At 43.5% G+C, this 27,132-nt stretch overlaps 1 protein-coding gene across 3 annotated transcripts in view; it reads right to left on the bottom strand.

The window, feature by feature from the left end:
- LOC124711788 (fatty acyl-CoA reductase 1-like) overlaps positions 1–27,132 on the bottom strand; it is a 262,166-nt gene that overhangs the window by 149,259 nt on the left and 85,775 nt on the right. For 2 of the 3 annotated variants that reach the window (XM_047242004.1, XM_047242006.1), the window contains exon 2: positions 9,122–9,221. The exons of the other annotated variant lie outside the window; for it this stretch is intronic. In XM_047242004.1, the coding sequence (XP_047097960.1) occupies positions 9,122–9,166 (45 nt within the window). In that variant the 5' untranslated portion in view covers positions 9,167–9,221. The remainder of the gene's footprint in view (positions 1–9,121; positions 9,222–27,132) is intronic. 3 annotated transcript variants of the gene reach the window in all.

The following is a 27,132-nucleotide window of genomic DNA, read 5'->3' as shown; positions in this document are numbered from 1 at the left end:
GAGTTGACTGATTCCAGTTCTGACTCACTGATATTGTAGCCAATCCAGCATTTTTCACAGGGCACAGTTTTACACTTCAGTTCATTTGAGGCAAACTACCAGTCTTCGCACCACTTTCAAATCTTATCAAAGTGTGACTGGACATTTGCGTAGCTTTGGTTTCAGATGGTACTTCATCGCAGGTAATTGCATCATCTGAGGTTACTGTTTATATTGTATGCCATATCATTAACATACAATATTAACAACAAGGTCACAGTAACCATTCCTGGGGAACGCCTGAAGTTACTGCCACTTTTGTTGATGATTCTCCATCCAGCATAATGTCCTGCGTCCTCTTGAATCCACTCATAAGTTCTGTCCGATTACCAACATCATAGTTCTTTTCTTAGTAAACATTGGTCTGAAAACGATCATATGCTTTGTGGAAGTCAAGAAGTACTGGCTTGATGCATGGCTTTCAGGATGTCGTAAGAAAAAAGCACGAGTCGGATTTAGCATGACCCATGTTTTCAGAACCCAAGTTAATTGGCGTGGAGATGGTGTTCTGTTCGAGGTATCTGTGCAGTGTAATGAATTGCCTTGGATTTATTGTATGGAGTATCATCAGTATTTGTTTTTAATAAATCGCAAACAGTTTTTTAACATCGTCGATGCCCAACGGACTTTTCAATAAATTAAAAAATATGTTGGTATTGTTTTAAATGTTTAATTCTATCCTTGTTCATCATTATAAATGCTCTCGACTGAAGAGCTGTAATATACAGTAGTGTACCACTGACGTTCCCTAAAGAGAAAAAGTATTATACAGACAGAAAGTCGCCACAATCGCGAATGCTTCTTCAACGGCTTATGTGCCGTGACGTAGGTTCATTGAGTGCGGGAGAGGGGAACAACAGCAACAGCGTAGCTTTCCGGATGTGGAACCAGTCCTGTATGTGGTTTATGAGAGCGGAGTGAAAGTGGAAGTCCAGTTGGGACGTCGGCAGCATTGCGCCCTTGACAGTGTGTGGGCGCGCGCGCACGTGTGCAAGCGCACGTAAGACAGAGAGAGAGAAGAGAGTACTGTAGTGGTCAGTCTTTCTGGTCAAAATGCGTCATATGGCTTGAACTGACGTGTAGCGTGCGCGTAAACGGAAATAATGGAAATCCCTTTACCATTTCGACTGGTTTGGCTTAGAGAATAATATTTGCCAGGGAATAGAGGCCTACAAAAAAATGGTTCAAATGGCTCTGAGCACTATGGGATTTAACAGCTGAGGTCATCAGTCCCCTAGAACTTAGAACTACTTAAACCTAACTAACCTAAGGACATGACCAACATCCATGCCCAAGGCAGGATTCGAACCTGCGACCGTAGCGGTCGCGCGGTTCGGGACTGAAGCGCCTAGAACCGCTCGGCCACTCCGGCCGGCAGAGGCCTACATCTCGGCAATAAATTATGTAGCTAACGGCATCTATTTGAAATATAAGAGGCTACATTTTAATTAATAGTGAATTAATTCATACAGCCACATTAAAAAATGGATTCATTTTTTAATCCAAGACGCAACGTTTATACATATATTGCAAGGGAATAACACTGAAAAGCAAATACTTTTGACAATTTTAAATTTGAAAATTAGTGTTTTTTTTATTTTTAAGTGTCATTTGTATTCTTCCCATCTCGTACATTCGGTACAATCAAATTACTGTACACAGTGATACAACCCCCACAATAACTGAATTTTGGAGAGTATCGTTCAAAACTGTAATATTTTTATGCACGTTCAAATCTGAACATCAACCAAGAACAATGTTGCTTGGAATGTCTCTTGCATATAAGATTACATAATTGAACAGCTTTAGTCAGAAGTCGAGTTCGTTCTGAGGTCCCTTACGAACCAGGTTTTCAAGTGTAGTTTGATTTTATGAGTTGTGATCAAAACCAGTAATTTTCAAACAGTAACCCCTTGGACTTGTTATATTAGACTCCACAGTCCAGCATAAAGGTAAACAGCAAGACTTCAAAAAGAAAGTAAACATTATTATGGTAGTCCAAGTAACTTTTACCGGATGCTGCACTACACGTCAAAGTGACACAGATACATGACACTGTTCAACATAATCACCAAGTCTGAGTAAACAACGATCGGAACGCGCTAGCAATCGTTCAATCCTCGACGACCCAAACCTGCACCTTGGTCTCTGAGTAATTCGAGTACCACTGGGTGAACGTCCCCACTATTGGAAAATCTCTCCCCCCCCCCCCCCCCTAGACATTCTATCAGCTTGCGAAAATCACAGGATATGGACAGCCGGATCCCATGTCATTTGTTGGCGCCATTTCACTACTGCTCGAATCGACATTGCATTTAGTCCACATATCGCCAGACTTTCGTGATTAATCTGTGTACAATTTTAGACGCTTGGTCCACAGGATTCGTACTATCCTGCGTACTTCACATTTGGAATACGTCTCCAATTGCGGCGCCATTTCGCACACACACTATGACGCAACCGTTAACGGTAGCGCAGCAGAACTGTCTCTGCAGGAAACTCGGAACGTGAACTCTCTTTTGACAGTGCACCACCCCTGTTAAAGCTATGATCTTAAAATGGGATGACGTGTTTGTCATTTTTTCTGAACGTAATAGCGTAGGCTTCCGTGGCCAGAGTCAGTTAACATTAAGTCTTCTGGGTGTGGTATGCGTCATAATGCAAGAAAACTACAATGGAGATACCAACGTTTTGGCTACGGTAGCAGTGGGTCTACCGGTGACCCAGACCCAGGCTCAGAAGAAGGTCCTGCTACCGTAGCCGAAACGTTGGTATCTCGAGTGTAGTTTTCTTGCATTATGATGTGGTACCATGCCCAGAAAACTTTTATATTGCTTCCTGAAGTCCCTGCGTATTTATAACTATTGAGCAAATGTGTATTCCTGCACTTGTAGTGCTTACCTCAAGTATGTCTACGTGCACATAAAACGCGTCGGAACTGATCAACAGTGCCACATGTTGCACTGATTTCCGTTAGCAATGATATGGAGGAGCACCAACAATGTATCTCTTATATAAATTTAATCACGGACGTTCGATAATGTTGAGGTTGGGGGAATCCTAGATATGAAAGGGGAAATCACAAAGTTAAATCCAGTTTCACTTTTAGGCAGTGAACGTTGGGATCAGCGTGAGAACTTGCTTGAATTTTAGGAATAGTCTTGGAACAACAAATTAACAAAAAATTGTGTGTGATGTTGAAAGGAATACATATTTTGAAAATTGAAGATATGATCCCTTGGTACTGTCCTAGTGAAATAAACTGTGTACCGCGTCACAAAGCGGATTCCAGTTTCCATCCACAATCGCACTACGACAACAGTTTGGATACAGTACTTTTCAGGAAGCACCTGCTACATTTAGCCTCTCTGTAGACTTGCACTGCTGAGACTGTACGTTTGTGGGAGCATAGATTAGCTTATTGATTTCGTAACTACCTACAAAAGAACAGACTGACACAATGTTCATACTCTCATCTACTGAGAACATTCGGGGCAGTTTTCCTTCTTGTGCTTTTGCTGCAGCTTTGCATCCGAGGTGCTACGATGTACCTATGATTCCCTGCAGTCAAAGAACGAAACCAAAACTTCCTTCTAATTATTTTTTATTTTTTCTAAATCCAATTCTGAAATATTCTCCCACGTGAATATTTCAACAGAGCAGAATCAAACTTTATTCTTTATCCTTCTATAGGACATATCTGGCACCTCAATCGCCTCACGAATTTGGAAGTGATGGATTTCTACCCAATTGCCATGAATTTTACCGTTGGAAGACACCTCAATCGAAAGTCCAGAATGTACCAAAACTACAGTGTCGATACGAATATGTTTGTATTTACTAACACAGCGATAAAAGATCGTGAGTGCTAATGCTGATTTCACCTGAACTTTTGGACAACATGGTTGTGGAGAGAAGCAGCGATTAGTATGATTAATCAGTAAATCAAGAACAGTCTTAATCGCATTTATTATTGTTATAATACCGCCAACCGGTTTCAACCCGACGTAGGGGTCATCTTCTGGGCGTTTGCACCACTGCTGGTGGTGTCACTCCTGTCTACATAACGGCGGTATTATAACAATAATAAATGCGATTAAGACTGTTCTTGAATTATTATTCCACCTGAACTTCCCTCAACTCGAATAGTATTTGACTTGTAAGCCAGCTCCTTCTACTTAAAATATTTTCTAACTAGACGGTATTCATTTTCATACAATTTTACGAATTTCTTAAGCCTTTCATTGTCTAAGTGGCAGACGCTGGCCATTTGCGATTTGCCCGATATAGAGTGCCATTCCAGGAATTCCCAGCTGGGATTATTTGGGAGAAGAGCTCTAGTTATGTGCCATACAGCCAGGGGAAACCTCTTGAAAACCTTGGTTGGAACAGGATGACTGGGGGCATTTTTAAAATGTTTCTGTGACAATGTTCTGTGCCGGAAGTAGAGAAGTGGTGCTCTCGACCGGAATTTTTGGGTGAAATTTCGAAATCTAGCATTTGGCATGCAGCCAAGAGAAAACGTATGAAAAGCGGGTGTCTTAAACTATTACTAACTTGTTCCTGCGGCAGTGTTACCTTAGCTGGGAGTAGAGAAGAGAGGTTCCAATTGGGAATGTTTGGAGGGACATTTCGAATTCTGGACTTCGTGTTATAACCAAGGGAAACCTTTCGAAAACTTTGGTCGAAATCGGATGATTGGAACTATTTTTTAATTTCTCTCTTGGTACAATACCATCACTGCTGGAGACAGAGAAGTAGGGTTCCAATATCACAATATTTGGGAGCAGATTTATAATTCTGTCATTTACCTATTTCCAAGGGAAATCTCCCAGAAACTGCTCGAAAATGATTAGAGCTATCGTTAGTTTGTCAATGGGGCGATGTTGTCTCAAACAAAAATATGAACACCGCGCGTGCGAGCGCGCGTTTGTGTGTGTGTGCGTGCGTGCGTGCGTGCGTGCGTGTGTGTGTGTGTGTGTGTGTGTGTGTGTGTGTGTGTGTGTGTGTGTGTGTGCGAACATCATTTCTATGAAACGTGTGGACTCTGTTATTTAAGATAACAGTCAACAAGGAACTGTACGTCGCACACGTTTGAAAATTGGACAAAAACTCTTCTTGTTGTGGTTGGTTGAATCGGGATAGAGGACCAAAGAACGAGGTCGTTGGTTCCATCGGATTAGGGAAGGATGGAGAAGGAAGTTGGCCGTGCTCTTTCTAAGGGACCGTCACGGCATTTCCCTGAAGCGATTTAGGGAAATCACAGAAAACCTAAATCAGGATGGCCGGACGCGGATTTGAACCGTTGTCCTCCCGAATGCGATTTCAGTGGGCTAACCATTGCACCGCCTCGCTCGATAGTACTTGATGTATATTAATAACCTGATCGTTCTCTATAATGAAGTTCTGCCTGGCAAAAGCTGCACAAATATTCAGTCAGACGTTGAGAATATTCCAAAGTGGTGCAAAAATTGGAAACTTGCATCAAATATTCAGACTGTGCAGCTCACAGAACGAGAAAAGGTAATATCCTATAATTATAATATCAATGAGTTAGCTGGAATCACTCATCTCATACGAATGTCTAGGTATGACAGGAACAGAAAATATAGTGATCATATAGGTGAAGTAGGTGGTAAGATACTGGGAAAATTACAATGTCTGCAAAGCCGATTGCTTATAAACAAGTCGCGCATCTCATCCTCGAATATTGCTTAACTAGGTGGGAAACGATTCCAAAGAGGAAAATCGGGGCATGAGCATATACAAAGAAAAACAATGGATATGGTGACAGGTTTTTCTCACTCAGTGGAGATCGGCATGGACGTTCTCAAAATCCTTAACTGGCAGACGCTTGAGGATAGTCGCCAAGTATCTATACTCTGCCGAGTAATTTTTTTAACTGGATAGAGCTGTTCAAAAACGGCTGAACCTCAGTGACTGACGAGCAACTACTAGCGAAGGTTCCCTATGATGCTTTGGTTCCAGACAAGCCCTTTAATTTGTCTACAAGAAGAAAGAAGAAGCTCAATGCAGACGAGCAGTTGAAGTGTGTCAACTCCTTCGCTTGAAACGCGAATTGACGACATTATTCGTGAAGATCGACGTTCTGCAGTGGAATATATGTCAATAACAGTTGCAGTATATGTTTCCACAGTTCATAACGTCATCAGTAACAAGATCAAGAAGAGCCAAACAAATACAAAAGTGGGTCGCGGAAGAGTTAACACAGCAACACAGAGGAACAAGACTCAGAGTGTGTACAGATTTGAAAGAAAGCTTTGGAAGGAAGGGTGACCCTTTTCTTAACAAGATTTTACCGTGTGATGGAACCTGGGTTACCATTTTGAATCAGAGCCCAAGAGAGAAATCATAGAATGGAAACACAGTAGCCGGCCGCTTTGGCATAGCAGCTCTAGGCGCTTCAGTCCGGAACCGCGTTGCTGCTACGGTCGCAGGTTCGAAACCTGCCTCGGGCATGGATGTGTGTGATGTCCTCAGGTTAGTTAGGTTTAAGTAGTTCTAAGTCTAGGGGACTGATGACCTCAGATGTTAAACCCCCATAGTGCTTACAGCCATTTGAGCCATTTTTTGAAACACAGTAGCTCACCTGTCCAAAAGAAATTTAGAACGCAAGCGGGAAAAGCAACGTTTAGCGTCTTTTGGGATGCCGAAGGTGTCGTCATTTGTGATTATTTGGAATATTAGCGTACAATAAACAGTTCCTACTACTCAGACATGCTGATGAACAAAGTAAAGCCAGTAATGAGAGGAAAACGTCCCAGGATGTCAAGGAAAAGGCGTGATATTGCTACACGACTATGCTCGCCCCCACACTGTCCAGCTGACCCAGCAAACCATTTACAAATGTGGCCTCATCCCTATAGACCAGATTTCGCTCCCTCAGATTTTCACTTGTTTGATCCACTCACGAGGGCATTATGTCGGGAAAAGTTTAGCAACAACAAAGAAGTCAAAGAATTTGTAGCAAAGTGGCTCAAACAATGAGACAAAGACTTCTTTGCATAAGGCATAAAAAATAGTGCATCGTTGGGAGAGGTGTATTAATATTCGTGGGGATTATGCTGTGAAGTAGCTAAAGTCACCTTTTGTAAAAATACAGTTTTTTTTCTACTTTAATTTGTCTCTTTAATTATTGGATGTCCCTGGCAGAAATGCAGTACAATATTCTATGTATTGCTCCCGTAGGTACAACGAAGCCAAGATTATATTTAATTACAGCGCACGCAGAGGCATTTAAATTATCATTCTTCCAGCTCTCTATGCTCGAATGGAACTAGAAGGACTTCTACACTGAGAATTACCCTCCGCCGTGCCCGCCCGGCTAATCGATCTCACGTGCTGCTTCCCGAGCGGGAAGGCGTGCCGGTGCCCAGCACGTATCCGCCCGGCGTATTAATGTCGAGGTCCGGTGTGCCGGCCAGCCTGTGGATGGTTTTTAAGGCGGTTTTCCATCTGTCTCGGCGAATGCGGGCTGGTTCCCCTTATTCCGCCTCAGTTACACTGTGTCGGCGACTGCTGCGCAAACACCGTATCCACTTACGCGTACAACATAATTATTCTACCACGCAAACATTTGGGATTACACTCGTCTGGTATGAGACGTTACCCGGAGGGGTCCACTGGGTGCGAACCGAACAATAACCCTGGGTTCGGTGTGGGGCAGTGGTGGGGTGGGTGGAATGCTGTGGCTTGTGGGGTTGTGAACCACTAAGGACTACGACGGGGCGAAGCCTCTCCGTCGTTTATAGGTCCCCGGTTTAATACATACATACATACATACCCTCTGCCGTGCACTTCACATTGGTTTGCAAAGTGTAGCTTTAGATGTAGGAATACCATGCTGAAACGTCCCCTTAGAAAAATTATAAATGACTGTGCTTAAACTGACACACAAGATTTTTAGCGCAACGCAATCTGACTTTCAAAAATCCCTACAAAAGAATGGCCCTGACTAACAATAACCTATAACTTTCATGAATCACTTACATCACAAAAATCTTCGTTACTGGAACTACTGCAATACAGCGAGCGCCATCACTGCCATGCCAGCTAAATAAAAGATTCTAACTACTGAAGGCAATAACTACTGATAGGCATAGTTAGCAAATGAAAGATTTTGATAGAGAACAAACAATGTATTTACCTTAATAGTGTTCAAAAGTCATTATATATATATATCAGTTCATGATATCCAGTATTACAAATTTACTCTCTCTGATGGACACACGTCCAGATCATCCGCTCTCAAAACTCCGCCATCTCTCTCCCCACATCCACCACTGCTGGCGGCTCACCTCCAACTGCGCAACGCTACGCACTGCTAACATCCAACTGCCCAACACTACAATAGCAAATATTACAACAATGCTCCAGACTGCACACAGCACAGCCAGTGGTTTTCATGTACAGCGCTACGTGGCGTTACCAATTAAAAAACCTAAACATCCTACCTACAATGGTGGCTAACATAATTACAAACTGCCGCCGGCCAAGGTGGCCGAGCGGTTGTAGGCGCTACAGTCTGGAACCACGGGACCGCTACGGTCGCAGGTTCGAATCCTACCTCGGGCATGGATGTGTGGTGTCCTTACACGGCGGCCGGTGTGGCCGAGCGGTTCTAGGCGCTTCAGTCTGGAACTGCGCTACCGCTAGGGTCGCAGGTTCGTATCCTGCCTCGGGCATGTATGTGTGTGATGTCCTTAGGTTAGTTAGGTTTAAGTAGTTCTAAGTTCTAGGGGACTGATGACCTCAGATGTTAAGTCCCATAGTGCTCAGAACCATTTGAACCACGATTTCACGACCACATCATTGCGTGCGTGTGTGCAAACGGTATAAACTTGTTTAAGTTTAAAACTATTACCTGACCGTACAGCCACTAATGACGTCTTCAGCATTAGGAGATGAAACTTTAAAAGACACAGAAACATTTCCTACACTACAGTCCATATAAAATCCATATAACAAATATCGTCAAGGGTGCAAATACCGGCGTGATGGTCCGTATTTTAGCAGAGTTTGCTGAAAAGGTAGTGGAATCACAGTAACTGTGTGTACTCACGTTTCTAAACAGTGTTGGTCTGCCAGAGCTCGAGGCGCTCAGCATCCAGGGCGGTCGCGGAGTGAAGAGATGTCCACGCGGCACAGTGCACGGTCCACACCTGCAAGTGGGAGAAATTAGTCCCGGAATACGGCGCCCCTCCGGTTTTGACGTCCGTATCAGGAGAATGCGGAGCGAACCCATCCGAAAGCGATTAGTATCAGGAAGTGAGCGAACGGGTAGTAAACAAGGTGGGCGCTTCCGTGTCAGCTTGTTGAAGTTACCATTACCGTCCTCAGTGTAGCCGAAGGTCAGCCACAGAGCTCAGTGATAAGAGGCAGAAACGCAGGTTCACAGTATTGGGGAGATTGGTTTCCTTTCTTTTTCTGCCATTCAGTAAGAAAACGTGAATATTATGTGACATATTCTCTCCCGAGGGCGACAAAAACTAAGAGCGATAGACAGGTGTCCACAAGAAACGAGTCGCTGCCTGCCACTGTCGTATCGTTTGTCCAAACGTGCCACTGAAAGTGCAGGCAGCTTTTATTCCGCTACTCATGGTATTATCCGTTGTTTTCCTCTTTACGTTTTTGTTTTGGCACAAGCCTTATCTAATGAAATCGTGTGCCTATGAAATATTGTCTCAGCTGAGTTATTGGATTTGCTCTTTCCAGTCTGAAATGTCACAGGTCGTAGTAACTGATTTAGCGAAAAGCGAGGTTCTCCATGAATCGCTCGTTGTCCCTCTTTCGTTCTTAGTCTATTTAAACGATTTAGGAGATAATCCGTCTTAAAATGTTTGGAAATGTTGCTGTCATTTACATTCCAGTACGATCATCAGAAAATGCAAAGGCATTATGAAACAATTTAGCCAAGATGTCTGCGTAGTGAGAAAAGTGCTAATTGACCCTGCACAATAAAAAGTCTGAGGCCGTTCAAAAGACCGCCAAATATATTCTTTTAAATTTTGGTTGCATGATGAAGCATACAAATTTAAACGTTGTCGATTCGATTAAATATCTGGAGATTACAGATTGAAATGGAACAATCATAGGGAAGTATTGGAGGCGTGAGGAGGAGAAGGCGAGCAGACAAATCACAGAGCTATTTGCAAAAAAAAAAAAAAAAAATAAATAAATAAATAAAAAAAATTAAAAAAAATTAGAAGACGCAAGAAACCTATGAGACGGAAAAAAAATAAATTAGAAGACGCAAGAAACCTATGAGACGGCATACAGTACACTTGTCCGTGTTTATCTGGAGCATAGCTACACGTTATGGGATCCTTACCAGACAGGACTTACGGTGAACATAGAAAAAGTTCAAAGGAGGGTAGTTAGTTTTCAATTACCACTAAATAGGTAAGAGAGTTTCAAGGATGTAAGTGGAAAAAACTGTAACAAAGACGTTTTTCGTTGCGGTAAGATTTTTCCACGACATGAGAACCAGCTATTTTCCCTTCCAAATGCCAAAATGCTTTGTCGCCCCCGCCTACATAAGGAGAAATGACCATCCTGAAGGAAATGAGACCACGCGTAGGAAGATAGGTCTTCATTTATTCCACGTCCTAATCGAGGGTGGAATGTCAAAAAAAAGAAAGAACGGGCGTTTAACGTCCTGTAGTTGAAATGATAAAAAAATAATGTGAACGTAATCTGTGAAGACTCTGCTAAACGCTTACGTGTGAGCTGCAGAGGATTCATGTAGATTCTGATGTAGATGTCTGCACGTAGCAAGGCGATCCATATTTAGCTACTTGATCTTTCTGCCCGTTACTTTGGACAATTTAAGTTATTGTTTTATGTTTATAACTAATACAGTTTTGTATGACTCATGTATGAGCGTAATATTGTTGACAATCACGGGCATGTGCGAAGTGACAAGACAAAGAATAACCTGAAGTTCAGGATAACACGGATACCCCACGGGCAGTATTGTCTGCAAAGAGATGAAAGTAGACTGCACTACCAGTTTCCGTCGTCGTAGCTGACCTTAAATAGTTAGTTGTGCTAGACTTCCCCCCTGTTATACCAAGAACTACCCATAAAACACACTAGTACGGGCAAAATCTTCAGTTACGTCGTAGTAAGCTACATTCGCAGGACTTGACCAAAATATGATGATTTATTATCATTTATTAACGCTGCAGAACGCTTATTGATTACGCCAATAGCAAAACGAAAGCCACATTGTGGAGTTTTCTGTTGAAACGTTTGTCAACGAAAGAAAATCAAGTACTGCTGACTCGACTGATTTTTCATATCGCTGGAACGACACCCGTCTTAATAATCAATCTAAGCTTTGTTGAAAAGCACTTATTTTGTCCAAGTTCATTAACACCCGAGAGCTCAACCATGTGACTATAACGTAGATGCGAATGTAGATGAATTAAACAAGAAGCTTAGTTCAGCATTATATGTCCTTAAAAGGATCTCTCATTGTGTTAATCTAAATACCAGAGTGTTTGCTTGTTTTTACATATCTTCACTGTCTCGTGGTCCACTGCACCTAAAGTAAACAGCGGAAGCGATCAGTAAGAATTTGTGAAAAGTACTGGGCAAGAATTACCCTACCACCGTAACACCAGTGTAGCATGTAATGTTATTATACAGCGTTGGTAGCTGTGTTACTTCTAATCGATTGTTGGAAACAATTGTTGGAATTCATGCTTACATGTTTTTGCAGTAACAGCCGTAGTCGAGCTGGAAGATGCGAGCGGTCATAGCTACATTATCGAGGAACGACAAACAGAACGGACAATGCCGCGCGTGATTAGCCGAACGGTCTAAGGCGCTGCAGTCATAGACTGTGCGGCTGGTCCCGGCGGAGGTTCGAGTCCTCCCTCGGGCAGGGGTGTGTGTGTGTTTGTCCTTAGGATAATTTAGGTTAAGTAGTGTGTAAGCTTAGGGACTGATGACCTTAGCAGTTAAGTCTCATAAGATTTCACACACATTTGAACATTTTTTTGAACGGACAATGAGATTGATTGTGGGAGCATTCCACGAAAGATTTAGTATGGCTCCACAGCCAAAGTCATCTGGATTGGTAAAGACCTGCTTTTGCTTTTGGCAGTACTAAAGACAGGCCGCAGAATGGAAGAAAGAAGACACAACAGGAAGGGAACATGTGCCGGAGTCTCTGCTTCGATTGAACAATCTCCTATGAAATGACATGCCGTCTAAGGCGCATTGTCATGGCTCGCGCGGCTGCCCCCGTCGGAGGTTCGAGTCCTCCCTCGGGCATGGGTGTGTGTGGTGTCGTTAGCGTAATTTAGTTTAAGTTATATTAAGTAGTGTGTAAGCCTAGGGACCGATGACCTTAGCAGTTTGGTCCCATAGGAACTTACCACAAAAATTTCCTACGAAATCGTCACATAAACGTGTTTTGGAAAACGACATGCCGAGGACAATAACGCGAGATCACATGACAAAATATATTAGGATGAGACCTTTTCGACCGACGTTCGTAAATGAGTTATCGGACACAGACCAGAATGGGCGCGTTTTAGCATGCCATGCTTTGTTAACTCAATCTCCAAATACAGTGAACCGTGCCAAGGTTATGTTTTCAGAGGAATATGCCATTTATCGCAGCTTGCGATTGGTCAGCCGGCCGGTGTGGCGAGGGGTTCTAGGCGCTACAGTTTGGAACCGCGCGACCGCTACGGTCGCAGGTTCGAATCCTGCCTCGGGCATGGATGTGTGTGATGTCCGTAGGTTAGTTAGGTTTAAGTAGTTCTAAGTTCTAGGGGACTGATGACCTCAGATGTTGAGTCCCATAGTGCTCAGAGTCATTTTTGCGGTTGGTCCAAAGAGAATTCTCGTTTTCCGATCAAATTAGAAAGGAACCCTCCTCATGTGATGATATGGGCAACGATGACATCAGAACGTTTGCTTTGACCGTACTTCTTGTAGAGATGTGAATGGCGCAAATTATTTAAACGTGTTACAAACGTGTTTGTCCGCAGCTTATGGTCTCGCGGTAGCGTTCTCGCTTTCCGAGCACGGGGTCCCGGGTTCGATTCCCGGCGGAGTCAGGGATTTTCACCCGCCCCGAGATGACTGGGTGTTGTTGTGTCGTCCTCATCATCATCATTCATCCCCGTTATTGTCGAAGGAAGGCAATGGCAAACCACCTCCGTTAGGACCTTGCCTAGTACGGCGGTCCGCGTCTCCCGCATCGTCCCCTACGCTCTGTCAAGGAGTATGTAACCTCATCATCATCATCACATACGTGTTTAATACCTCTGCTTGAGAACCGGAGCGTCACAGAATGCACATGGCTGCAGCAAGAAGGAGCGGCTCTTCACCATGCTCTTGCAGTGCGCTAGTTCCTAAACGGACACTTTCCAGGACCGAGGATAGGTCTTGGTCCATCAGCAACAGTAGCTCTCTTGACATGGCCACCGAGAGGTTCTGACCTCATCACACTTAACGACTTATTATGGGGAGTCAATAATGGACGTGTATGTGCTCGGCGTTATGACACAAACAAAGAAGTGCACAATGTTCTTGAGAACGGATATCGCACTATAAACCGGACATGCTCAAAAATATGTCGAGAAGAACATCGAGGCGTATGGAAATATGTTTGCAACATGACGAAGAACATACCGATATAATGGACACTTAATACGTAACTAAGTACTTGTACTAAAACCAATCATTTCAATTAGCATTCTATACTAGAGGATACGGGGATTTCTCCCCTATCCGTAGGATTTGAAAATGAAATCGTCGTATGGCGTTTTTGTCTGGAAGATTCTATCTGGGGTTCATCAGTGAAGTCATATGCTCAACAGTTGGACGTCTATTCGGCCGTAAACACGTCCGCAGCCATCGTTCATCACTGTCATCTACGACCCGCAGTGCAGCAGTGTTGCCTAGGCGCCAGTTTTGGATAGCGCCGTTTTGCCATGCAAGGAATATTTTAACCACGGCGGCACACGAACAGCTTACAGACTTCGCCGTTTCAGGAATACTTCCACCCTTGGCCCGAGAGCGAACGATTATGCCCTTTATGACGTCAGGTAAATCGCTCCATTTCCGCGTAACGACAACGACTGCACTGCTGTCCGCGTCTCCCCCAAACGCTTCACATACCTCCACTGCTAGTGCTGCCACCTATCGTCTATGAGTCATTGTTGCAGGCTGACGTAGAACATAGGCGGTGGTCACATTAATGTAACTGTTCCGCATATTAAGTTCTTATTAATAGGATTAATTGTTAAAAGATGTAAGTAGGCACTGTTGTTTTTTTTTTTTTTTTTTAAGAATACCAGTGCAATCACGTATATATTAAGCTAGAAATAGTGTACTGGATCTCCTGATCCCGTCTGCCGCTAGAGGACTCCGAATTGTTGCGTGTAGCGTGGTGATGAGTAACTTTACTATGTCGGTGTATGAGAGACCCTCTGTAAACGGAAAGCACGAATTAGTTCATCCATACATCGAGCCCTCTCATCTTAAGCATGACTTTGCCGGACCACACACGAGCACTGTCACATCTGTAACAATCCCTCGCCTTGGGTTCACTGTCATCGATCATCCTCCATATACACAATGTGATCAAAAGTATCCGAACACCTGACTGAAAATGACTTACAAGTTAGTGGCGCCCTCCATCGGTAATGCTGGAATATGATGTTGGCCCACCCTTAGCCTTGATGACAGCTTCCACTCTCACATGCATACGTTAAATCAGGTGCTGGAAGGTTTCTTGGAGAATGGCAGCCCATTCTTTACGGAGTGCTGCACTGAGGTGTCGATGTCTTTCGGTGAGGCCTGGCACGGTCTTCCAAAAATCCCAAAGGTGTTCTATAGGATTCAGGTCAGGTCACGGTGCAGGCCAGTCCATTACAGGGATGTTATTGTCGTCCAACCATTCCGCCACAGGCCGTGCATTATGAACGGGTGCTCGATTGTGTCCCCGAATTGCTCTTCAACAGTGGGAAGCAAGAAGGTGCTAAAACATCAATTTAGGCCTGTGCTGTGATAGTTCCACGCTAAATAACAAGGAGTGCAAGCCCCTTCCATAAAATACACGACCACACCATAACACCACCACCTCCGAATTTTACTGTTGGCACTACACACGCTGGCAGATGATGTTCACGGCGCATTCGCCATACCCACACCCTGCCATCGGATCGCCACATTATGTATCGTGATTCACTCCACAAACGTTTTTCGACTGTTCAATCGTCCAATGTTTACGCTCCTTACACCAAGCGAGGCGTCGTTTGGCATTTACGGGCGTCATGTGTGGCTTATGAACAGCCTCTCGACCATGAAATCCAAGTTTTCTCACCTCCCACGTAACTGTCATAGTACTTGCAGTGGATCCTGATGCAGTTTGGAATTCCTGTGTAATGGTCTGGATAGATGCCTGCCTATTACACATTATACCCTCTTCAACTGTCGGCAGTCTCTGTCAGTCAACAGACGAGGTCGGCCTGAACGCTTTTGTGCTGTATGTGTCCCTTCACGTTTCCACTTCACTATCACATTGGAAACAGTGGACTTAGAGATGTTTAGGAGTGTGGAAATCTGGCGTACAGACGTCTGACACAAGCGACACCCAATCACCTGACCACGTTTGAAGTCCGTGAGTTCTGCGGAGCGCCGCATTCTGCTCTCTCATGATGTCTAATGACTACTGAGGTCGTTCATATGGAGTACCTGGCAGTAGGTGGCAGCAAAATGCACCTGATATGAAAAATAATGCCTTTGAGGTTGTCCGGATACTTTTGATCACATAGTGTAGTCCCGACACGGCCCTATGCGACTTCCATATGTTTCCAGATCTCGAAGAAAACCTTTGAGCAGTCCATTTGAGTAGTGGTGAAGACTTGCAAGCAGAGGGGCCGTTACGGCTCCGTCAACGAATATTCTACAGTGACGTTATCAACAAATTGGTCCCTCGATGGGAGGGAGATGATATTACTTAAAAAAAGCTTTCAGATTTTTCATATAAAAAATTCGGAATTATTAGTTTCTAGCACAGCTTCATACAATCTAGTTAAGAGATGGCAATGAAAGGAAATATGTACTCTTCATGACAAAAAAAGTAAAACACCCAGAAAGCATGGTCAGATGTTAATGAAACTATGCACACACAGAGCAAGATGGCGCTGTGATTAGCACACTGGGCTCGTATTCTGGAGGACGACGGTTCAAACCCGCGTCCAGTCATCTTATTTAGGTTTTCCGTGATTTGCCCAAATAGCTTCTTTGAAAGGACACGGCCGATTTCCTTCCCCATCCTGCGCTAATCCGAGCTTGTGCTTCGTCTCTAATGACTTCGTTGTCGAAGGGACGTTGCACACTAATCTGCTCCTCATCCGCACCATTGGCAAGTATGTTAATGACTAGAGTTGCAACGTTCTATGACAAGTAGAACGGCCATTAGAGTACATTAGTGTTCTTCGTGCTTAGTTTTGTTACCAGTACTGATAGGGTATAGAAAGAGAATGAAGAGCTGAGTGGTCACTGTCAAGGACACGGAGACGCCGTGTACACGTGTGATACAGTGTTATCAGGAACTGCCAGAGTTTTAAAGGGGTCTCACTGCAGGTCTCCATTAGGTCGGCTGGTCAAATTGTGCAATGTCCAGATTTATGGGGCATTCGGCTATGATAGTGGCCCAGTGTTGGACTGCATCGCAATGCGAGGGCAGCCATACTCTTCATTAAGCTTCCGGTTGGTCATCTGAATACCACAAGGGAGGATCACCGAGCACAACGTAGCCCTTCTTCACATCTACTCTAAAACACTAAAAAAAACAAATGGTTGCGTCTGGAGAAGTGCCATGATCAGGAAGTATGGATTGCTGATGCATGAGTCGCATTGTGTTCAGCGATGAATCATGATTCTGCACGATTCCGAATGATCTTTTTCGGCGTGTTGACTTCGGAACAGTTCCTATTCCTCCAACGTTTTGGAGAGGCTCCTGGCTTCACGGAGTGGGAAGAGTGAGTAAGACTTCGGGTTACGGCTGATAACGATTGAGAGGGAACGGTTGACGGCAAAACGATACATCACGGACATCCTGCGGCCTCATGATTTCTTCAATAGTATCGTTGTGCCATTTAGCAATAGAAATGCTCGTTTACACATGACTTGTGTATCTATGAACGCTGTGCGTGATGTTGAGGACTTCTTTGACCAACAAGATTTCTTTTGTGTTAGCAGAAGAGCCAACACCGTGTTACGAGTGGAGGCCGAAATGTACGCGTTTTAGCTCACGCAGGCTGGCGTGAGGGGGGAAGAACTATACTGACGTGAGGTCTGGAACAAGACAATGAATGAGAATTCAGAAAGCGGACGCAATTAGTTTGATACTGAACTTTAATCCATTAATGATGAACGGCGCTCTTGACGGTACATTATTCGAATTATAGTAACTGACTATGGCGCCTTGCTAGGTCGTAGCAAATGACGTAGCTGAAGGCTATCCTAAACTGTCGTCTCTGTAAATGAGAGCGTATGTAGGCAGTGAACCAACGCTAGCAAAGTCGGCTGTACAACTGGGGCGAGTGCTAGGGTGTCTCTCTAGACTAGACCTGCCGTGTGACGGCGCTCGGTCTGCAATCCCTGACAGTGGCGACACGCGGGTCCGACGTATACTAACGGACCGAGGCCGATTTAAAGGCTACCACCTAGCAAGTGTGGTGTCTGGCGGTGACACCACAATTTCTCTGTCTGTTCCCGATAAAACATGTGTCCGAGCAGATTGGACGTCAACTCCGTCACAGTGAGAAGGATATCAAGGATTACATTCAGCAATTTTGGACTACGTTGCCTGGGGAGAAGATACAGAGGGTTTATGGTCCGCTTTCCAATCCAATCACTGCATTCATCCTAAGCAGAGGAGGTGTAACGTTATGGTGCTGAGCTGGCTCATACTGCCAAGTTCTTTATGAATTTTACTCGAGTTTGTAATCACTGAAATAACATCAGCCCGTGAAGTTTCATTCCGTTTCCTCTCCCCCTTTTGGGTGGTTCTTTTTTTTTGCGGGCAGCAGAGATTCGTTTTCGAAGCGGATGGAAGTTTCGAAATCTTTCGACATTTGAACAACTCGCTCAGCAGTATTTGCGTGGAGAGGCGGAATGCAAATTCTTATCTCTGAGACGTGGCGCATGCTGCCGGAATCCCGCGCTTTCGCCCTCGTAGCGAGGTCGGCACACGCGTTCCTCTGGGGAAAGTAGCGGACGCACTAGCGAAAGTACTTTACAGCTGCGAATTGCCTTTGTAGTACTGTATGCCAGCCCTCCACACAGGGATAGGGCACTGGCGCTAAAGAGTGCGTGTGAGCAGGATCACTAAGATACGAGACAGAAACAAACGACTATGGAACCAGTTAGGCATAAAGTGCCACCAAAAGATTTTCCTGATATTTTACTGTTTTTCGTGGTCTAAATTCCAAGTTCATATGAACCAATTTTTGTTGTATATGAAAGTAAGTTCGACTTTAGTAGGGTCGCAGTTATCTTGATCGTTTTTAAGATTCCTCGTCTCTTATTAGAGATCATTCCAAGTACAATTGTGACTGAAAACAGTACATGTCTAAAACTGTACGAAATAAGATGATTTCATTGTTGTTCAAGAAATAATGTTCGGTCGTTTCTTCTCATACGTCCCTGCCGTCGGCTGCTACATACAGCTTTAATCATCCAATACCACACAGTTCTTATTATCTATGGGTGTGTATTTATAGTTTTTGGGAGTCCTTGACACGCATCATCTTGAAGAGAAGTCGTACACGTTCGAGACCAGCCACACATTTTTTAACTATTGAAAGCGAGGGGAAGACGCTTTATGAAGTTTCACGTACTTCGAGCATATTTTCGTCGGTGATAAACAGTGGAAAAGCAAACATTTTATGACAGAACGATTTTCCAGTCCACCTATTTGAATGAAAGGTCTTCGTCAACTAAACTATGCCATCGATCAAGTTGACAGTTGATATACGATATTTGCAACGTGTACCAACACGATAAAAATAAAATATCCTTTATTATCAATTACATCTGCGTACAAGGCCGAGAAAATATGACCCTGTCCGCATATCCGTACTATCCCTTTCACTTTTGGATCGAAATTCTCACTTTCACATTATCCTCCTTCCCAGTTTTACCACTTGTGGAATGTTGGAAGAACGCAGTGAATCATACAGCCTCAGTGTGAACGTAATTTTATGTATGCTCATCGGAAAACTATGAGCATGCAAAGTGAACACTGATAACAGTAAAATAATTACTCAAATTGCTACCAACACTGACTGTTGGAACAATTTTTCTATCTTTAAACAGTAACAGATAAATACAAACTCGTACAGATTTAGCAATCTAGGAGAAGCTACATACTGTATCAACTCTCCTCCACCAACAACTTAGGAGGTAAAGTTAGGTAGTAGATCTCCATCAACAACACAGAGTTCGTTATAAACATCAGAAACGCTTTTTTTCCTTTTTTCAAAATGTTTCTTTATCATTTAACATTTTTACATAACGACAGCACATAACAGAGAATAACAGTAATATACTTATTTTATCAATAATTATATACTCTACAGCACATTCACATTTCAGTCTTCAATATGGAAATCTGCTAGAAATTGTCCATTGAGTTATTTGTTAGGCGATACTTACATTAAATCCACATTACAGGATTTTTTACGCAGGGTTTTGTATCAAAATATTATCATAAGCTTTACATATTGGAATCTTGAAAAAATTCTGGTATGTATAATATTCTGGATTACGAGTTACTTTCACGTGTTCATCCCACAAATAAGCCTGATACTGTAGGTTGTTCATTAATTTAAGTCCAGAAATTGTATGAATTATGCGTCCCATGATCCATGTTGTTGCGTGTCACTTTCCTGTGGGGAAACTGTTTCCATTCGGATACCATGTTGCTAGGGGCCTGCATATTGCTTATATCCGTTTTATTGATCAGTCGAATCATGTCCCTTGTTGTGTCCCATATCACCACAAATTTTGGGCACGGAAAACAATGTTCAATTATGTCATTCAAATTATAATTTCGGCCGACGGTTTTAACTGGATGGAGTAAAATTTGGAGTTGGGCACTATTGTCCGGTTTACCACTTTGTACCAAGTCAGTCTGGCGCCTTCTGGTATTATTTTCATCTCCAAATTTTCCAGACGATTTTCCAGTTGTGCTGAGGTAATCTTAGTTCCCATTTATTAGAAGCTGGGATTCCTTTGAGAGCTGTGCACATTTTAGGAACTTTTCCTTCTTTTAGGACGTCCATTGGTTCAAATAGTTCAAATGGCTCTAAGCACTATCCGACTTAATACCTGAGGTCATAAGTCCCCTAGACTTAGAACTACTTAAACCAAACTAACCTAAGGACATCACACACATCCATTCCCGAAGCATGATTCGAACCTGCGACCGCAGCACCAGAGCGGTTCCGGACTGAAGTTCCTAGAACCGCTCAGGCACACCGGCCCGCGACGTCCATTGGTACGTACCCTATGTTGAGATAATAATTTCGGATGAAGTTTAATGAGTGTAGTGTATTCTTATTATTTACCGACGTTAGCTGTGATGTCGTGCAATATTTAGGAAACAGTAGAGGAGTTGGTGGGTGTGGCCTCTTTTGTATTACACGCCTAATTCTGTTGACGAGTATGCACGCAAATTTTGCGTGCAAGTCCATTAGTCTCAGTCCACCCTCACACAAGATGAGGGTACAGGTTTGCAGAGAAATCTTAAAAACTTCACTCCTCCATATAAACCAGTATACTCTGATCAGCCAGGACATTGTGACCACCGATCTACTATCGATATAAGCCCGCACGGGCGATCGCAGCATCACTTGCTAGTCGGACACCTGCACGGTGCATGTACAGGGTGATCAAAAAGTCAGTAGAAATTTGAAAACTTAATAAACCACGGAATAATGTAGATAGAGAGGTAAAATTGACACAAATGCTTGGAATGACATGGGGTTTTATTAGAACCAAAAAAAAAGACAAAGTTCACAAAATGTCCTACAGATGGCGATGCACAGCAAAACGTTAGTAACTGCTTCCGTGACGGGTGAGAGGTACGCTGATATGTTACAGAATCGCATCATTCCCAGCCTGGCTGATAAACACCTGCTGGAACGTACGATGTTTATGCAGGATGGCGCTCGACCCCATATTGCTACACGCGTGAGAGGTCTCTTGCTCGCGTCGTTTGGTGCTGATCGTCTGCTGAGCCGCCACTTCCGTCATGCTTGGGCTCCCAGGTCCCCATACCTCAGTCCGTGCGATTATTGACTTTGGGGTTACCTGAAGTCGCAAGTGTATCATGATCGACCGACATCTCTAGGGATGCTGAAAGACAACATCCGACGCCAATGCCTCACCATAACTCCGGACATGCTTTACAGTGCTGTTCACAATATTATTCCTCGACTACAGGTATTGTTGAGGAATGAAGGTGGACGTATTGAGCATTTCCTGTAAAGAACATCGTCTTTGCTTTGTCTTACTTTGTTATGCTAATTATTGCTATTCTGATCAGATGAAGCGCTATCTGTCGCACATTTTTGAACTTTTGTATTCTAATAAAACCCCACGTCATTCCAAGCATGTGTGTCAATTTGTACCTATCTATCTACATTATTCCGTGATTTATTCAGTTTTCAAATTTATACTGACTTTTTGATCACCCTGTAGTATCAGTGAGCGCGCTGTCCATGCGTAGAACGGGGAAGCCGCGAGATCTATCCGACAAGTGCAAGGCACTACGTTGGGATCACAGATTTACTTGAAACTTTGTATACCTTTAGTTGGCCATTAAAACAACATAATGTGCACTAATCTGACAATTCCGAGAAAATAGCAAGAGAAATTTTAAGAGTCTATTATGTAACTGATGTATCTGCGCATAGATGCCGGATGTTAGAGTCTGTGATGATCAAGTGGTTAGCCTTAGATCTACGGAAAACTAACATGTGTGAGACGACGCTTCGACTCCTGCTCACACATACTTTTTAATGTATATCTTTCTCATCACTGGTCATATAATTTCATTTCTATGACATTCGAGGGATAATATAATGTAAAAAAAATCACGTGTATTTGCGTGGAGTTTTAATGAATTTCACGTTATTTGACTGCTTAGTACTTTTAATTCAATTTAATTGTTAGAATAAGCACATTTGTAACTATCGACAAGTACATGAAGAAACGTATTGAGTTTTCCTGAAAACGTATACCTATCGTGATTTGCGAAATCCCCTATACATGCTGTCTGGTAAGGTACCTGTAACCATTTTGCACCTCGACGCTTCGAGCTGCAGACACAGAGGCAGGTTCCATTGGCAGTTACTCTGCTTGGCGGTGAGACGTCGCGAATGTAACAAAAACTAATAGTGTAGGTGAATATCACTTGTACTACAAAAGTGAAGGTTTGAATGGGATTCAAACAGTCGCCTGATATACGCTCGTCTTGTCACGGCCAAACGCTAACCACTTGACCACGATGAACTCTAACGTCCAGTACCCACGCACAGACGCACCAGTTATATTACAGACACGTGAAACTTCTCTTGTGATTTTCTCGGAATTTCCAGAGTAGTGCACCTTACTACTTTCACATTATGTTGCTTTAATGTCCTACTAAAGGTGTAAAAAGTTTGAAGTAAATCCGTGATTCCGCCTTTGCCTCCCCTTGTCAGTTTGACCGAGGGCAGATTGTGATGGTCCAGAGGCTCGGTACCAGCATTTCGGAAACTGTACTACTTGGCGGATGTTCGAGGGGTGGTGTGGTGAGTGTCTTCAATACGTGGCCAAACAAGTTGAAACCACGTTAAGACGTCGTGGGATTGGATGGCCACACCTCATTACAGATGGCGGAAGTCGTAGGCTGGGCGTACTGCTAAAACAGGACAGGCGGCGAACTGTGAAGGAACTATCAACAGATTTTAATGCTGGGCAGAGAACAAGTATGTCTGACACGTAGTGCACCGAACATTCCTAAAGATGGGTCTCCGCAGCCAACGACCTATGTATGTACAACACGACGTCGGCAACTACGACTGAAATGGACACGTGAGCATCGCCTCTGAACTTTGGTGCAGTGGAAGAGCGTTGCATGGTCTCATTAACCACGATACCTTCGTCATCATGCTGGTGGGAGTGGGGGGAGTAGGGGATGGGAAGGTGGGTTGGGGGGTGGGGGGGGGGGGTGGGAGGGAGAACACCTCCTTGATACCTGTACTGCGGAACGGAGACAAGCTGGCGGCGGTTCCATAACGCTCTGGGGAACGTTCACGTTGGCATGTTGGCATCCATGGGGCCGGTGGAGCTCGTACAAGGCACCATGCGGCCAAGGAGTATCCTACACTGGTTGCAGACCATGTACACCCCTTCGTGTCCACCATGTTTCCCGACGGCAGTGGCATTTTTCAGCAAGGCAATGCACAATGTCACAAGGCCAGGAGTGTGATGGAGTGGATCTCGGAACATTGTGGAGAGTTCCAGTTGATGTGCTGGCCTCCTCACTCGCCAGATCTGAACCCAGTCAAACACATCTGGAATGTGATCGAACATGGAGTCAGATCTCACTGTCCCCCTCCCTGGAATTTGCGGGAATTAGGTGACCTGTTTGTGTAGATGTGGTACCAACTGCCCCCAGCGACCTACCAAGGCCTCATTGCTTCCACGCCACGACGCGTCGCCGCTGTTATCCGTGCCAAAGGTGGGCGTACCGGCTATTAGGTAGGTGGTCATAATGTTCTGCTGATCAGTGTATCGCTTGCTGTATAGCCGTTCCTATCTTTTTGGGCACTAGGAGGACCTGAGCTAAGTATCAAACTATTTGCGTGTTGATTCACCTGACAATATCCCCCTTCAGTGACACATTAATACAGAAGAGGTAAGTATTTCAAATACCTCAGACAATGGATAACCTCGATCTGACCTTGATCAATGGCTGCACCAAAGTGGAGAAAGCCTAACACCTACGTAAGAATATTAACAAATCTAAATCCGTTTCCCTAAATTTAAAATTCTGACACTACAACACCGTGGAGTGACCTTCAGTACTGTAAGCCGCATAATACCTGAACATTGTCAGAAAGGACAAGTCGAGATGGAAAGAATTTGAGAAAAATCGTGAGCTCCATCAAAGAAAATGGTGAATATAGCTTCAGAAACTAGGAGCTCACCTGCATGTAAAGCGCATTATAACAGCAATGAAATCTTCTGCTGTTTTGGAGACACGATGGACAACTGGACACTCACGTCAAGCATTTGCACCACTGTTTCTAGAGGCACCTACGTCAAGTGGACAAGACTAGTTAACAAAGGACTTAAATGACTAAAACTCGACGACAACGACATTAACGGCAGTGATCAGTACCGAATACTGAGTAGAGCATCAGATTCTGTCCAGTCGCTAACAGCAGTGAAATTGCGTCCGGGAACTAAAGTTACATTTCAACAGCGCCCATAGCGCCAGGTTGAAAGAGTACTGGGCTAAGAAGGAAACTCGCAAAAATTAAGAACTTCGTGATCCACTGAAGGCCTAAACAGAATATCATAGTAAACTCGCACATGTGCTTTTGCGAATCGTAAGCAGTGCCGTAAACCAGAACAGAGGTAAGCCATTATCATTTAGAAGGGAAAATGAACTGAAAAGCAGAGTCTGAAATCGTGTTCAATTTCTGGCAGGAATGTGAAAATCACAAGGAAAACCCAACAACCGTTGATTCAAATAAGGGTGGAAAATTACTGCTCCAGAGATGAGGATATGAAAGATTTTCAAATTTTTCGCAGATACTGTTCGACCTTCTGGAAACATAGAGTGACAGGCAGCAGGAACGGGGGGCATAAAAGATTTACGGAATGAATGCACGAGAGTAGCGATGTTTGTGCGTCATTACGTCACGTTGAAGAGACTACTGCCCGACGATACCGTGGCAGAGGATAGGAACGATGAAAGAGGGGGTAGAGGTACCTGATGCACAGATGGCCTTGGCTGTTAGCTGGAGTGTGACGTCAGACCCCCCCCTCCTTGCCCCCCCCCACCCCCCTCTCCCAGCGGTGACAGACTAAACGGTAGCGGAGCCCGACCTCTAGGTTAGGTTGAAAGGTGATAATTTTTTTGAGAGTTGGCGAGCCCAACGAATGTGAATGCCAAATAAAGGTTGTAGTAACAGGTTGACTTGTAGCGTGGCGTAATGTTCACGCTCGCGCCACAATTAAACGCACTTCCCCGTATTTAACGCATTTTTCATCACAAAACCTAAAACTGGGAGCTAAACTCAAAACTCTGTCATTGGATTGTCAAGAGGAATGGTCTGCAACATCCAAAATTTAAGACTGTCAGTACACACTAATTCAGTCCACGATTCCAGACACAATCATCGAGGAGCTTCACGACAGCTATAGCACGGCTGAAACTGAAAGTTCAATAAACATCTCTATCGGAACAACTTACGCGCCCCTCTCGCACAGAGGAAGAAGATCCAACCCATATATTTCTACAATGTCCTCGGAAATCATTTGTTCCCAAGTAGCCCCAAAAACTTGTTCGCATCCAGCGATACGGGAAGTATAAAATACTGTACGAGTTCGTCAACAACGCCAACATCCCAATGTAGCTCCCTGCGCTGCTAATCTAATGCTCTTGATAATAAGACATCCAGGGGAAGACCAAAGCACACTTAACGGACTATATTCGCACGTGCTACTCAACACGATATGGGACGCTGAGCCTGTAAATGCTATAAGTGTGTGTCACTATGCACCTCCTACGTGTATGCGTGAATACTGGTGCATCTGTAATATCCAAATCCGGTTCTTGTATATTGTTCTCATGTTTTGTCTAGACGGTACTTACAGACCTGCACAAATATTAAATTCTCTATCCCCAGATTTCGAAAAAGTTCTTATAGGATATACAAAAGAACATTTTATTTTTAATTTAGATACATAATCATTAAAATGAATCCATTGGGAATATCTCAAATGTCTACCAACAACGCTCTATCATTTCTTTTACGAGTAGCATTTTCATAGCATTCTACCTCTACATATCCTGTGTTACATTTACGTCTTGTCTATTCGTTTCGGGATACTGTGGGCGTAAAATTTGTTTTATGTCCGACTCTGTCCTTTATTAATCCTACGTAACTTCGTAACAGGATACAACTTAATGTATACAGCAAACTGCAGTACAACATTTCCAGTATTGAGATGGCTGTATAGGCATGTTCCGACAGTCATTAAATTAAAAAAGGAGAAAAACTCAAAAACATGTATTAGATAATCGAGAAGTGTTTTTTATTCATTTGTATTTCATTGATAAAGAGTATTTTGATGCATCTTGTGCACATAGAGGATAATTTCATGATGATATCACAAAGCTTCAGGAATGATGGAGAAGAATAAATGTACAAATTTGATGCAGGGAACCATGGTACGTAAACAATCGAGTCAAAAGTTATAAGCAAAAATCGTTCTGATACCTCTGACAGTGGAATACATAAACCGGTACTGTTCTTGCTAAGAGTGCAGGGTAGGCAAACTTCAAAGATGGTAGTATAGATCAAAACAAGCAAAAATTATAAAGTAAAGTTGGGTTGTAAAGTGCATACCGTAAGGGCTATGGGCACTTGTTTAGGAGAAGAGATGTGTTTCACACTAGCGAAAATGAACTAGTGTTCATGCTTCTTAAGTTTTGTATTTTAAATCCCTTATTTACAGAACTTTTTTTCTTATTTTAGTCCATACTGACTCCTCCAAAAAAACGGAAACCAAAGACTTTGCACAACAAGAGATGTGTTTCACAGTATCGAAAATGAACAAGCACTGGTAGCTCCTAAAGTGCGTATGCACTTTAGAGCCCTTGTTTACTATACATGTTTACTTGTTTTCATCCATACTGCAGCCTCTGAAAGTTGCCTACCCTAAAATCTTAGTAACAATAGTATCGGTACATGTATTCCGCTGTCAGAGGTATTAGAAAGATTTTTGCTAATAACTTCCGACTCGGCCATT

Source organism: Schistocerca piceifrons, chromosome 8 (genome assembly GCF_021461385.2).
Source record: "Schistocerca piceifrons isolate TAMUIC-IGC-003096 chromosome 8, iqSchPice1.1, whole genome shotgun sequence".
Classification (NCBI taxonomy): domain Eukaryota; kingdom Metazoa; phylum Arthropoda; class Insecta; order Orthoptera; family Acrididae; genus Schistocerca; species Schistocerca piceifrons.
Note: the sequence above shows the minus strand (reverse complement) of the source record. Positions and strands in the feature narration are given on the sequence as shown.